Source organism: Oncorhynchus gorbuscha, linkage group LG19 (assembly GCF_021184085.1).
Source record: "Oncorhynchus gorbuscha isolate QuinsamMale2020 ecotype Even-year linkage group LG19, OgorEven_v1.0, whole genome shotgun sequence".
In the NCBI taxonomy this organism is placed as follows: domain Eukaryota; kingdom Metazoa; phylum Chordata; class Actinopteri; order Salmoniformes; family Salmonidae; genus Oncorhynchus; species Oncorhynchus gorbuscha.
Window position 1 is genome coordinate 51059521 of NC_060191.1, and position 15186 is coordinate 51074706.

At 47.0% G+C, this 15186-nt stretch overlaps 1 protein-coding gene across 1 annotated transcript in view; it reads right to left on the reverse strand.

Annotated features, from left to right (window-relative positions):
* Window positions 1–6837: 6837 nt before the first annotated feature.
* LOC124006111 (reticulon-4 receptor-like 1) overlaps window positions 6838–15186 on the reverse strand; it is a 245807-nt gene continuing 237458 nt past the window's right edge. Inside the window, exons 2-3 of the mRNA XM_046315896.1 lie at window positions 9432–9883; window positions 6838–8001 (exon numbers count right to left, since the gene is read on the reverse strand). Of these exons, the coding sequence (XP_046171852.1) occupies window positions 7015–8001; window positions 9432–9883 (1439 nt within the window). The 3' untranslated portion in view covers window positions 6838–7014. The remainder of the gene's footprint in view (window positions 8002–9431; window positions 9884–15186) is intronic.

The following is a 15186-nucleotide window of genomic DNA, read 5'->3' on the forward strand; positions in this document are numbered from 1 at the left end:
TTGGGCCTGCATTCTTTGGTCAGTTTCTCTCAAATAAAATATATTTCTTATTGATGTGTGTGTTGCATATGTATACAAAGCCAAGTGTTGAGCCAAGGAGATGTCTCTATTTGTAGAAAGCAGCTAGTTTAGCCTGCAGTGTCTGATGAGGCGAGACAGATTGCAAAGTAGTGCACATACTGAGGGGAAAACAGGGAGGAAAAAGACAAACATGCTGACAGAGCCAATTTCAGTTTTAAATTCCTAATAAAGAGAAGGGGGGGGGGGCTGACTCCCAGCTTCTCCAGGGCCTACTGCACAGCCTTGTGTAAGCCAGTGTCTGAATATTAAATAAACACAGTCAAACAGTCATCTTTAACATAATAAGATATAGACTTTAATATCTTTATAAACATTTTATACGGTTGTTCTTTGATAACAACTTATTGAACCATTCAGTCATGGCAAAGACAGGAGATAGATGGGGAACAGTAGGAGAGAGGAGATAGATGGGGAACAGTAGGAGAGAGGAGATAGATGGGGAACAGTAGGAGAGAGGAGATAGATGGGGAACAGTAGGAGAGAGGAGATAGATGGGGAACAGTAGGAGAGAGGAGATAGATGGGGAACAGTAGGAGAGAGGAGATAGATGGGGAACAGTAGGAGACAGGAGATAGATGGGGAACAGTAGGAGACAGGAGATAGATGGGGAACAGTAGGAGACAGGAGATAGATGGGGAACAGTAGGAGAGAGGAGATAGATGGGGAACAGTAGGAGAGAGAGATAGATGGGGAACAGTAGGAGAGAGGAGATAGATGGGGAACAGTAGGAGACAGGAGATAGATGGGAACAGTAGGAGACAGGAGATAGATGGGGAACAGTAGGAGACAGGAGATAGATGGGGAACAGTAGGAGACAGGAGATAGATGGGGAACAGTAGGAGAGAGGAGATAGATGGGGAACAGTAGGAGAGAGGAGATAGATGGGGAACAGTAGGAGAGAGGATGGGGAACAGTAGGAGAGAGGAGATAGATGGGGAACAGTAGGAGAGAGGAGATAGATGGGGAACAGTAGGAGAGAGGAGATAGATGGGGAACAGTAGGAGAGAGGAGATAGATGGGGAACTGTAGGAGAGAGGAGATAGATGGGGAACAGTAGGAGAGGAGATAGATGGGGAACAGAGATGGGGAACAGTAGGAGACAGGAGATAGATGGGGAACAGTAGGAGACAGGAGATAGATGGGGAACAGTAGGAGACAGGAGATAGATGGGGAACAGTAGGAGAGAGGAGATAGATGGGGAACAGTAGGAGAGAGGAGATAGATGGGGAACAGTAGGAGAGAGGAGATAGATAGGGAACAGTAGGAGAGAGATGGGGAACAGTAGGAGAGAGGAGATAGATGGGGAACAGTAGGAGAGAGGAGATAGATAGGGAACAGTAGGAGAGAGATGGGAAACAGTAGGAGAGAGGAGATAGATGGGGAACAGTAGGAGACAGGAGATAGATGGGAAACAGTAGGAGACAGGAGATAGATGGGGAACAGTAGGAGAGAGGAGAGATGGGGAACAGTAGGAGAGAGGAGATAGATGGGGAACAGTAGGAGAGAGGAGATAGATGGGGAACAGTAGGAGACATTAGATAGATGGGGAACAGTAGGAGATGGGGAACAGTAGGAGACAGGAGATAGATGGGGAACAGTAGGAGACAGGAGATAGATGGGGAACAGTAGGAGACAGGAGATAGATGGGGAACAGTAGGAGACAGGAGATAGATGGGGAACAGTAGGAGACATTAGATAGATGGGGAACAGTAGGAGAGAGGAGATAGATGGGGAACAGTAGGAGAGAGGAGATAGATGGGGAACAGTAGGAGAGAGGAGATAGATGGGGAACAGTAGGAGAGAGGAGATAGATGGGAAACAGTAGGAGAGAGGAGATAGATGGGGAACAGTAGGAGAGAGGAGATAGATGGGGAACAGTAGGAGACAGGAGATAGATGGGGAACAGTAGGAGACAGGAGATAGATGGGGAACAGTAGGAGACATTAGATAGATGGGGAACAGTAGGAGACAGGAGATAGATGGGGAACAGTAGGAGACAGGAGATAGATGGGGAACAGTAGGAGACATTAGATAGATGGGGAACAGTAGGAGACATTAGATAGATGGGGAACAGTAGGAGACAGGAGATAGATGGGGAACAGTAGGAGACAGGAGATAGATGGGGAACAGTAGGAGAGAGGAGATAGATGGGGAACAGTAGGAGAGAGGAGATAGATGGGGAACAGTAGGAGACAGGAGATAGATGGGGAACAGTAGGAGACAGGAGATAGATGGGGAACAGTAGGAGACATTAGATAGATGGGGAACAGTAGGAGACAGGAGATAGATGGGGAACAGTAGGAGACAGGAGATAGATGGGGAACAGTAGGAGACATTAGATAGATGGGGAACAGTAGGAGACAGGAGATAGATGGGGAACAGTAGGAGACAGGAGATAGATGGGGAACAGTAGGAGACATTAGATAGATGGGGAACAGTAGGAGACAGGAGATAGATGGGGAACAGTAGGAGACAGGAGATAGATGGGGAACAGTAGGAGACATTAGATAGATGGGGAACAGTAGGAGACAGGAGATAGATGGGGAACAGTAGGAGAGGAGATAGATGGGGAACAGTAGGAGACATTAGATAGATGGGGAACAGTAGGAGACAGGAGATAGATGGGGAACAGGGGAGACAGAGATAGATGGGGAACAGTAGGAGAGGAGATAGATGGGGAACAGTAGGAGAGAGGAGATAGATGGGGAACAGTAGGAGAGAGGCGATAGATAGGGAACAGTAGGAGAGAGATGGGGAACAGTAGGAGACAGGAGATAGATGGGGAACAGTAGGAGAGAGGAGATAGATGGGAAACAGTAGGAGACAGGAGATAGATGGGGAACAGTAGGAGAGAGGAGATAGATGGGGAACAGTAGGAGAGAGGAGATAGATGGGGAACAGTAGGAGACATTAGGATGGGGAACAGGAGGAGATGGGGAACAGTAGGAGACAGGAGATAGATGGGGAACAGTAGGAGACAGGAGATAGATGGGGAACAGTAGGAGACATTAGATAGATGGGGAACAGTAGGAGAGAGGAGATAGATGGGGAACAGTAGGAGAGAGGAGATAGATGGGGAACAGTAGGAGAGAGGAGATAGATGGGGAACAGTAGGAGAGAGGAGATTGATGGGAAACAGTAGGAGAGAGGAGATAGATGGGGAACAGTAGGAGAGAGGAGATAGATGGGGAACAGTAGGAGACAGATGGGGAACAGTAGGAGACATTAGATAGATGGGGAACAGTAGGAGAGAGGAGATAGATGGGGAACAGTAGGAGAGAGGAGATAGATGGGGAACAGTAGGAGAGAGGAGATAGATAGGGAACAGTAGGAGAGAGATGGGGAACAGTAGGAGAGAGGAGAGATGGGGAACAGTAGGAGAGAGGAGATAGATGGGAAACAGTAGGAGACAGGAGATAGATGGGGAACAGTAGGAGAGAGGAGATAGATGGGGAACAGTAGGAGAGAGGAGATAGATGGGGAACAGTAGGAGACATTAGATAGATGGGGAACAGTAGGAGATGGGGAACAGTAGGAGACAGGAGATAGATGGGGAACAGTAGGAGACAGGAGATAGATGGGGAACAGTAGGAGACATTAGATAGATGGGGAACAGTAGGAGAGAGGAGATAGATGGGGAACAGTAGGAGAGAGGAGATAGATGGGGAACAGTAGGAGAGAGGAGATAGATGGGGAACAGTAGGAGAGAGGAGATTGATGGGAAACAGTAGGAGAGAGGAGATAGATGGGGAACAGTAGGAGAGAGGAGATAGATGGGGAACAGTAGGAGACATTAGATAGATGGGGAACAGTAGGAGAGAGGAGATAGATGGGGAACAGTAGGAGAGAGGAGATAGATGGGGAACAGTAGGAGAGAGGAGATAGATAGGGAACAGTAGGAGAGAGATGGGGAACAGTAGGAGAGAGGAGATAGATGGGGAACAGTAGGAGACAGGAGATAGATTGGGAACAGTAGGAGAGAGGAGATAGATGGGGAACAGTAGGAGAGAGGAGATAGATTGGGAACAGTAGGAGAGAGGAGATAGATGGGGAACAGTAGGAGACAGGAGATAGATGGGGAACAGTAGGAGAGAGGAGATAGATAGGGAACAGTAGGAGAGAGATGGGGAACAGTAGGAGAGAGGAGATAGATGGGGAACAGTAGGAGAGAGGAGATAGATAGGGAACAGTAGGAGAGAGATGGGGAACAGTAGGAGAGAGGAGATAGATGGGGAACAGTAGGAGACAGGAGATAGATAGGGAACAGTAGGAGAGAGATGGGGAACAGTAGGAGAGAGGAGATAGATGGGGAACAGTAGGAGAGAGGAGATAGATGGGGAACAGTAGGAGAGAGGAGATAGATGGGGAACAGTAGGAGAGAGGAGATAGATGGGGAACAGTAGGAGACAGGAGATAGATGGGGAACAGTAGGAGAGAGGAGATAGATAGGGAACAGTAGGAGAGAGATGGGGAACAGTAGGAGAGAGGAGATAGATGGGGAACAGTAGGAGAGAGGAGATAGATGGGGAACAGTAGGAGAGAGGAGATAGATAGGGAACAGTAGGAGAGAGATGGGGAACAGTAGGAGAGAGGAGATAGATGGGGACAGTAGGAGACAGGAGATAGATAGGGAACAGTAGGAGAGAGATGGGGAACAGTAGGAGAGAGGAGATAGATGGGGAACAGTAGGAGAGAGGAGATAGATGGGGAACAGTAGGAGAGAGGAGATAGATGGGGAACAGTAGGAGAGAGGAGATAGATGGGGAACAGTAGGAGACAGGAGATAGATGGGGAACAGTAGGAGGGGGGGCTGAATTGTGCATTGTTTTATCAGATAAAGTGGTTGAGAGGATGTAACAAAAAAAGGAAATAAAATGTTTTCTTTTTAGTAAACAAACAAAACAATGTAATGGTAAATGAATTTAAAGAAAGATTGTCCCCTCATCAGGGGAGCAGAAACCCTGTTTTCATTTCTGACGATGTCATTAATATTGTTATTCTCATAAATGATTCATATTAGAGCTGCAGTTAGTTAGTCCTCCTGTTGTCATTGTTAATGGTACAGTTCACATCATTGTTATTACGAACATCGTCAACTTAGCGTTTCATTTTCCCGAGGCACAAAAGCTCCAGTAGTCCAGAGGGATAGCAGTCCAGCAGTAGTCTTTCCATCGTCCTGTTAATTCCCTGCTACTTTAGAAGAGATTGGCTTTCTCTTGGTTCCCCCAGATCCATTGACAAGAACAGCAGTCATTGTAGAGGGAGACATTTTAGCAGTTATATTATTTCCAAGAGAGAGGTCCAAGTTTTGCCATGCTCGATTCAAAATGTTTTTATTCGTATAATCTTTTATTCATTACAGAAGTCATTTAAGGTTCACATATTGTTTTTGTTTCTTCTCTAGTCTTGTTGGGCAGTTGTTTTCCTTTGATGTCCATTGATTCGGACAATATATAAATATTCCTCGCATTCCAATGAGGAAGGGATACCCACACTAAAGAGCATTCTGTTTAGCAAAGCCCAAAGCCTCACTGGGAAACTGAGAATAGCCAATCTGACCCTTAACCCCTAAGGCTCTGTACCTTGTATAGGGCTCCATCTCTAGGTCCTCTTTACATCTTGGCAATATCAAACAAACAACATTTGAGACAAGAAATAGACAGATCCATCAATATTGACAGCTTCCTTCTCGGGGGGGGGGGGGACACACACACTGGTGTTTAAGGAGATGGGAGTGGACCACAGTCCCACTCACCTCCATACAGATAATTAGCAGCTTGGGTACATTAGCTTAAAACGTAGTAGCACATGTAGAAAATGACCTGGAGCAGGTAGAAAGGCAGGACATTCAGAACTTATAAAGCAGGATGTAAATAATGTAAAAATACTGTAAAGTAGGTAGAAGATGTATAACTAGCTCGGGGTCAATGTTACCTGGACATGGAGCAGAAGTGACCTAGTTATCATACTGTACCTGGAGCTGACTGGTCTGTTTGTGTGCTGCTCTTTCAATTGCTGTTTCTATAGTTTTCCATTACTTCTGCTAAGAAGTGAGTGTTGCACATTCCTGTTCTGATATGGAATTATGATTTATGACCGGGCATCTTCCTGCTTATCTCCCTGTTGATGAGCAATACCCTCGGATACCTTGGCGGCCCAATTCTATGGAGCGGCTATTGGCAATTAATGTAATAAAAAAACATTTGGCAAATAATATGAAACACGAGATTGGGCTAGACTTCTCTGTGATGGTTTCTTTCACCACGTCATCTGTTTTCTATTTCGCCCCTCAATAAGGATTTATAAACTGTGAACTGATAAAAAGTCTCCAACACGTTTTCCTTCGAGTCTATCTGTCTCATAGCTACATTTCTGCATTTGCAACGTCTCTTTTCCAAAACAGTTTGGTTACCTGCGCTCCAGTAGAGTCGAAGACAGAACTCAGACAGAAAGAGGCCAAGACAACAGGAAATGACAACATAATGGCAACAGTGGCAGTGCAAGCGTGTTCTGTTTTCCTTTTGTCTTTCCTCACTCCCTGTCCCTCACACATCCCTGTCCCTCACACATCCCTGTCCCTCACACATCCCCGTCCCTCACACATCCCCGTCCCTCACACATCCCCGTCCCTCACACATCCCCATCCCTCACACATCCCCGTCCCTCACACATCCCCGTCCCTCACACATCCCCGTCCCTCACACATCCCCGTCCCTCACACAGCATCGTGAGTCTTTTCACATTTTATGTTGATGATTGAAAGTCTATTTGAGTCTAAACAGCGAAGCTCCCTACACAATGTTTTACACACACAACCACATACACACAAAGTACACACACACACACACACACAGGCCTTGTTGTGCAGGAGCTAGAGCAGGTCTGAGGACTGCACTGTTGTTGTTTAGCCAGTATCTATTCCCCCCCTCTAGGTCAGCGGAGAATATGGACAATGGTCACGGGCAACAAAGCTCCCAGTATGGTGCTGAGATGCACTAAGGGCTGGGAGAACATGGCCCTATTGGTGGCTTGTTGCACCCCACTAGGGGGGCGAACAGTGGTCCGGGGAGGGCACTTATGCTTCCTCCGCGTGATGGTGCCATCCGGGGACGTGTGGTCATATTTGCCCCCTTCAAAATCAGGCAAGGAATATTCTTTATCGGCCATCTCCTTTAAGGTATGCACCTCGTTCTGCCCCTTCCCCTTGCCTCCCCTGACGCGCTGGCGGGTGCAGTTCCGAGCACGGCCTGGCCTCTGAGGGGGCGCCACCCCAGGCTGTCCCTCTGATCCCGGGGCCTCCCCGCTTATGGACGGGGGCGGATGGGGCAGAGGCGAAGGCGGCGAGGGGTAGTATGGCGCCTCGTGGTGAGGGCTGTGGGGGTGGGAGTGAGGCGGTGGCACCGGGTGTGGCTCCTTCTTCAGAGACACCTTATCAGTCCCGGCCCAGGTCTTGCTCTGGTGCAGGGACTCAGAGCCAGAGCAGTTGGGGAAGTCCTCCTTGCGGAGCTGCTTGAGGTCCTTCCCAGCCACCTCGGCTGGGACCTGACAGCCTACGGACGAAGTAGAACCTCTGAAGTGTTTGAGCCAGTCCCACAGCGACAGGGCCTTGCAGTCACACTCCCAGGGGTTGTCGTTGAGGCGCAGGTACTCCAGGGCAGGCAGCAGTGCCAGGCAGTCTCCGGACAGCTCGGTCAGTGAGTTGTTGAACAGGTAGAGGGTGGTGAGGCGACGCAGGTCGTGGAAGGCCAGGCGGTCCACCCACTGCAGCTGGTTGTGGTGCAGCAGCAGGCGGTCCAGGGCCCCCAGCCCCCGGAAGGTGTTCTGGTGCAGCGACCACAGACGGTTCCCATGCAGGAACAGGTGGCTCAGGTTGTGGAGGTCCACAAAGATGTCATCCTGCAGGAACTCCAGGTGATTATCCTGAGAACAGCCAAACACAGCAACATGGAGAGGTTATACACCTTCAGTACTCTGTAACACTGTACCTACCAACATGTTGTTTGGTTATAAGGTATGTGGCTACTATAAAGTAGGACAGAGAAACCACAGCTTAACAGCACTGGGTATACACTACCGTTCAAAAGTTTTGGGTCACTTAGAAATGTCCTTGTTTTTGAAAGAAAAGCATGTTTTTTGTCCATGAAAATAAAATAAAATTGATCAGAAATACAGTGTAGACATTGTTAATGTTGTAAATGACTGTTGTAACTGGAAATGGCAGATTGTTTTATGGAATATCTACATAAGCGAACAGAGGCCCATTATCAGCAACCATCACTCCTGTGTTCCAATGGCACGTTGTGTTATCTAATCCAAGTTTAGCATTTTAAAAGACTAATTGATCAACAGAAAACCCTTTTGCAATTCTGTTAGCACAGATGAAAACTATTCTGATTAAAGAAGCATTAAAACTGGCCTTCTTTAGACTACTTGAGTACATTTACATTTAAGTCATTTAGCAGACGCTCTTATCCAGAGCGACTTACAGTATCTGGAGCATCAGCATTTGTGGGTTCGATTACAGGCTCAAAATGGCCAGAAACAAAGACTTTCTTCTGAAACTCGTCAGTCTATTCTTATTCTGAGAAATTAAGGTTATTCCATGCGAGAAATTGCCAAAAAATGGAAGATCTCGTGCAACACTGTGTACTACTCCCTTCACAGAACAGTGCAAACGGGCTCTAACCAGAATAGAAAGAGGAGTGGGAGGCCACGGTGCACAACTGAGCAAGAGGACAAGTATATTAGTGTCTAGTTTGAGAAACAGACACCTCCCAATTCCTCAACTGGCAGCTTCATTAAATAGTACCCTCAAAACACCAGTCTCAACGTCAACAGTGAAGAGGCAGAGTTCCTCTGTCCAGTGTCTGTGTTATTTTGTCCATCTTAATCTTTTATTTGTATTGGCCAGTCTAAGATCTGTCTTTTTCTTTGCAACTCTGCCTAGAAGGCCAGCATCCCAGAGTCACCTCTTCACTGTTAATTGCAAAAGGGTTTTCCAATGATCAATTAGTCTTTTAAAATGATAAACTTGGATTAGATAACACAACGTGCCATTGGAACACAGGAGTGATGGTTGCTGATAATGGGCCTCTGTTCCTATGTAGATATTCCATTAAAACATCTGCCGTTTCCAGCTACAATAGTCATTTACGACATGAACAATGTCTACACTGTATTTCTGATCTATTTGATAAAAAATGTTGCTTTTCTTTGGAAAAACAAGAACATTTCTAAATGAGCCAAAACTTTTGAACGGTAGTGAATAAATGTATATAGATTTTTAAAATTATAATTTATAATGCAGAATTGTTTCATTTGACTCAGAGTGCCATAGAGCCCCAGTGTACCTGTAGGTAGAGATACTGCAGGTTGCGTAGCCCCTGGAAGATGTTACTGGGCAGCGCACTGAGCCCACAGCGGTACAGGTGCAGAGCATGGAGCCGGCCCAGCCCATGGAAGGTGTCTGCAGCCAGGGAACGCAGGTGACGGTTGTCCCCCAGGTCCAGCTCCTCCAGCTGGGCGAAGCCGTGGAAGGTGGAGGGTTCGATGTAGGTGATGTTGTTGGAGTAGATCCACAGTGTGACCGTGGTGGGGCTGAAGTGGCCCTGCAGCAGTCGGTGGATCTTGTTGTTCTGCAGGAAGATGCGCTCGCTGTGCGGGGGAATGCCTTCGGGGACAGACAGGAAGTTGTGTGCCTGGCAGCTGACAGTACTGGGCGCGGTGTAGCAGATACAGTGGTGTGGGCAGGACCAAGAAAGCTCCAAACCACAGAGAACCAGCAGCAACTCCAGCCTGCAGCCTGGAGAGAGGACAGAGAGAGGAACATGTATAAGAGGACATAGCTACATTTAGTCTGGGGTTTGATTCTGAATTTAAATTCTGCCGTCTGACTTTGATGTCCACTTCAGAACTTGAAAGGAAAGAAGAATGGTTTTTTGAATATTATTTTCAATGACGTCGAGAAAGATATATTGGGGGAGAGGAGAAATACTGTACGTGGAATCAAAGTGAGAAAAGAGTGAGATATTGACTAGGAAGACCGAAGGGCAAGGGGGTAGGATGATAAAGGAGATGGGAGATATGGAGACAGCCAGGTCAGGAGTTAACAGTATGAGAGATGATGTAGGGAGGCCAGACCAGAGAGAGACTGTCAGATATATCTATATTACAGAGAAAAACGTATTCTGTCCTGATAGATGACTCGTGCCAAGTGACCTGTTGCTATCATAGATTTTCTGGCTTCACGGAGTGACATTGGGCCTTTGAGGAATTCTGCTGCTATTGAGCCACTCAATACAAATGTGGACATTGCATTACTCTCTTGGCTCAGTATCCACAACTCCAAATCCTCTGGTGTCTAAGTCGGTTCCAGAATGAGGCCTGTGTTGCTCTTAGAGTCTGTTCAAGATCAGTCCAAACAATAACATGAGCTTCAGTTGTACGCTGTAGTTAGTTCCTCAGGAAGTCTGATTGGATCTATATTACAGGTACGCCTCCTGCACACACAACATTTGTTTTCTCAGTTTTCCAATATTTCCTCACCTCTGGGAGATAGTAGTCATAAGAGGAAGTTAATCTGTGTCTTTCAGCTCACTACAACTCTACTATACTCAGAACCATAGTCAGAGAGAGAGAGACGTGTGTGTGTGTGTGTGTGTGTGTGTGTGTGTGTGTGTGTGTGTGTGTGTGTGTGTGTGTGTGTGTGTGTGTGTGTGTGTGTGTGTGTGTGTGTGTGTGTGTGTGTGTGTGTGTTGTAAATCCCCTCTCATTAACCAGTCCTTTACTGCAAGGATTAGAAAATACCTGTCAAAGCACACCTGTGAAAGCAGGGGGGATAAATGGGGTGTGGAATGCTCACTTAAAGTTATGTTAAGTTTCTCAGAGACAGTCAGACTTCCTGCTGTTTGGTGACACGCTTCCATGGCCCCGTAGTGTGACTTATCCATCTGCTGATCTACAGGGGGAATCCACCAACAGGAGAAAAGCACAAGTCTTTCCCCTCGTAATGACATTTGACAAGCGGTGGCTGTGTTCCCTTCAATTCATTATTCAAGGCATCATGGCACTCATTCACTCCCTCTAATCGATAGGTTTCTGTTGCCTTTTAACTCGCTGCTACCTAATCCCAGGGCTGCTACACTGGAATTCAGGAGCAGGGAAAGTCTCTTTAAGGACAGGAGACAGCATAGACAGATGCATGTATCTGAATATTCCTCCTCCTCCCCAAAGTGTGTTGAAGCTGTGACATTCAGCGTCTGACTTCACAGACCTTCTCAGTGTGTCGGGTCTGGTGACCGTAGCGGAGAAGGGGAACGGAGTGGTGTGTATCATGCTACTTGAACAGGGACAGGCCCCGTAATCCTGTTTGTCAACTCTGCAGCTGGGTGACAACCAACTAACAATGCATCCTCCCAATCCACCATGCAAACATACTCCCGAATAGAGGTCCTCTCAAGGTTGAACTGTGTATAAAACTGTTGAACAGTATCACAGAGTGCGACACTGATTACAAGATTTGGAAGAGTCCTTGATAGTCATGTGTCGCACACAGATGCATTTGGTGCTATAGTGCCGGAGGGGAAAAGACTATGCACTTTGGTCGGGGGACACGGCACAGCCACTGCCATCTCTGCCCTTGCACGAGAGTGGAATCAGTGTCGGGACGCATTACACGGTCCACTGCATTGGGGCACACATCTCCCACACCTGTAGGCCTGCCAGTAAAGCACTATACCGGGACCTATCACAAAGCCAAGAGGAATGTCTTAGACGAAAACAAGAGGATTACAAAAAGGACAAAACTAGAAAGGGTTATTCTTATTCCTTTCTCTAAAATGTATTACATTGTTGTGAGAGGACACTTCCCAATCAAATAGTGGTCACTTTACTTCCACATTACATTCCACTCTTTTTCAGTTTGTTTATTTCTCTCTCCCTATTTTCTCTTTCACTATTCTATTTACAAGGAGATGTATTGAACATGGCACTTGGCTAAATGAGTAGAAACATGCTGGATGCTCCTGGGAAATAAAGGTTGGGAGGATGTATCAAACAGATACACAGACTCAGACACAGTCAATGGATCACCCTGTTTAAGAAATATTTCAATGTATCACATTGCCGCCTATTTGAAAAACAGCTTTATATTCATAATATTGACATCTTTCCTATTTACCAACTGTTCTTTGGCTCGCCTTTTCCCATTTTAATGTATACTGTACTTCATACACATGGTATTGGCATTGATCTCCTGACACAAACAGCACTGTTTATGTCATACTACAGTTTCACCCTGCTCCACTTTGTGGACTACACTGCGTTTGGATGCTATTTACTAAAGAGAAACTATGTTTAAGCTATGAATCATTGAATGGCCCAGGTAGATGGTTTCCTTATCTGTTCCATTATCCACCCAGTACCTCTTCCTTTCACCTCTCAGAGCTGCCGTCACACTCAGGCCTGTGATTCAACTTTTCCGTGCCTTGCTTTTTAAAATTCACATTTTGCTTTGTGCATGTCTTTAATAGAGCTTGGTATCAACCATGACACTGGAAAATGATGAGAGTGAGATAAAGGGAGAGGGGGGGGGGGGGTGCGTAGATCCTACTTAGATAGGGAAAGAATTTGAATTGGCCCAGATGCTAATCAAGCTTTATATGGAAAGATCCCCCTCCTTCCCCATATCTCCTCTGTCTTCCCCCTCCCCTCTCCGTCGTCTCCCCCCCCCCCTTCCCCAGCATGTCAGGACCCAGTAATTAATTTTTTACTCAGAATAATCTACCATCTTATTCATTTTGTCTATCCACGCCTCAGATAATGTGTAAAGAAACCAAACAGTACAGTGTAGTGTCTTAACATTATATCTCCTGTCCTCTCCTTGGACCAGGATCTGTTCCTGTTTAGCATCCCTCCCCTCCTGTAGCAGGGGAAACAGCAGCTGTTGATGTAGATGCCATGGAGCTGCTTAAAATAACCCCTAAGCTTGTCTGTGTCTCCGGTGTGAGAGACGGGAGGGAACGTGTGAGCTCCACCCTCGCCCTACTTTCAGGGCACAGCGGCATACTACGGCACAGTGGCATGGCACGGCGGCTGTCTCCTCTGCAGCTGGCATCAGCTAGACTTTTTCCACTAGAGACCATGCGCTCCACACCTGCAACCTCACTGATCTCATCACCCCCCGAGCCATTGTGGATACACAACATGCATTCACACACAACAGGTAGATAAAAAAGGTTGTCTAGGAATGACTGAGACAGATCACGTAGTTCTAGTCAGAGTTGAGAAATGTTTGTTAGGTGAGCTGTTGACAGACAGATTGATTTAAACTGAGAGGAGGTACATGAGGACGGTGTAGTGCAGCCGTCATCTAATTAACATGCAAGAAATGAATGTTTCAGAATCATAACAGCATTGTTTGCTCACACAATAAGACATTCAGCCTTAGTTGTATTATATAAATAGCGTTGGACACACACACGCAGAATAAAAGAGGTTCTGAAAGAGAGATAATATGTTTCTGGAAATGTGGCACCGCAGCTATTTCTGGTGCTGACTCTCTCCCTCCCCCCTCCCTATTGACTTCACCCTCCTAGGACCAGTCTCTCTCTCCACCCTCACAGGACCAGTCTCTCTCTCCACCCTCACAGGACCAGTCTCTCTCTCCACCCTCACAGGACCAGTCTCTCTCTCCACCCTCCTAGGACCAGTCTCTCTCTCCACCCTCACAGGACCAGTCTCTCTCTCCACCCTCCTAGGACCAGTCTCTCTCTCTCCACCCTCACAGGACCAGTCTCTCTCTCCACCCTCCTAGGACCAGTCTCTCTCTCCATCCTCAAAGGACCAGTCTCTCTCCACCCTCCTAGGACCAGTCTCTCTCCCCACCCTCCTAGGACCATCTCTCTCCCCATCCTCACAGGACCAGTCTCTCTCTCCACCCTCCTAGGACCAGTCTCTCTCCCCACCCTCACAGGACCAGTCTCTCTCTCCACCCTCACAGGACCAGTCTCTCTCTCCACCCTCACAGGACCAGTCTCTCTCTCCACCCTCACAGGGCCCGTCTCTCTCCCCACCCTCCCAGGCCCATCTCTCCCCCCTACCCTCCCCACCCAGCTGATGAGAGATGCTGTTATTAGTTCGTTACTGGGGAGAATGATTTAACAGCCCGCTATTGGTCCTGACGGTTGACCATGTGACCCCACGGTCACCCAGTCCCTTTATTCCTAGTCGTCACCGAGGGGAAAATAGATAAATAAATGAAGAAAATAAAATGGTTCTGGTCCCTAGACAGTGAGAAGTGACTGTGTAGAATATCAATGAAACATAGTTCACACTAAATTTGCCCTCATGAATAACACATCTCTGCTAATAGGAAGGGATCGGTCTGCCTGTCTCTCTACCCACCATTACACTGGACAAACTCAATTTCCTGTTTCTCTCCAAGGACCCTTGATAAGCGTCCCCTGCTATTGCCTGACCATAAATCACGGCTTAGCCTGATTTCCTCCATAAAGGTGTTTACAGTCATGGTCATAGATACACAGCGAGTTGGACCACTTTAATAATGGCAAAGCAATAAACTAAGCTATTGATTGAACAGGCTCATTCTTAGCTGCAGAGCGTCAGCTGAAAAACATGGAGGGAAAGAAAGGCTCTGTATATAATTAGCACTCTGTGGAGCTCCGTGATATTTTGCCTTGATAAGACATTGTGTAGGTGAATCTGTTTTTCTTTTATGAAAGTGACTGTGGACTGCACTGCTTATGTAATCATCATACTTTAATAGCATATCATTATTACTGACTGCTCAGTCAGTGGCATCATACCTGGGTCAGTTGACGTCGTGGTGAACAGTGTACAGGCTGCAGTAGCAGGATGCTCCTGATAAAGAACTGTGTTACACTCTAATCTTCCAGTAATTTCCTCCTAGTGACAGCTCTAGAACACATGACAAATGGCTTCCTAGGGTCCGAGAGGGCACGTGTTAGTTTGACCATTCCCAACCCAGTGACAGAGTAGTAAGTGTAGGCTCCATGATCCCCACACTTCACTAATGCTGTGAGGACTGAGTCTGTAGAGGGCTACTACTGAAGCACTGACCAGAGG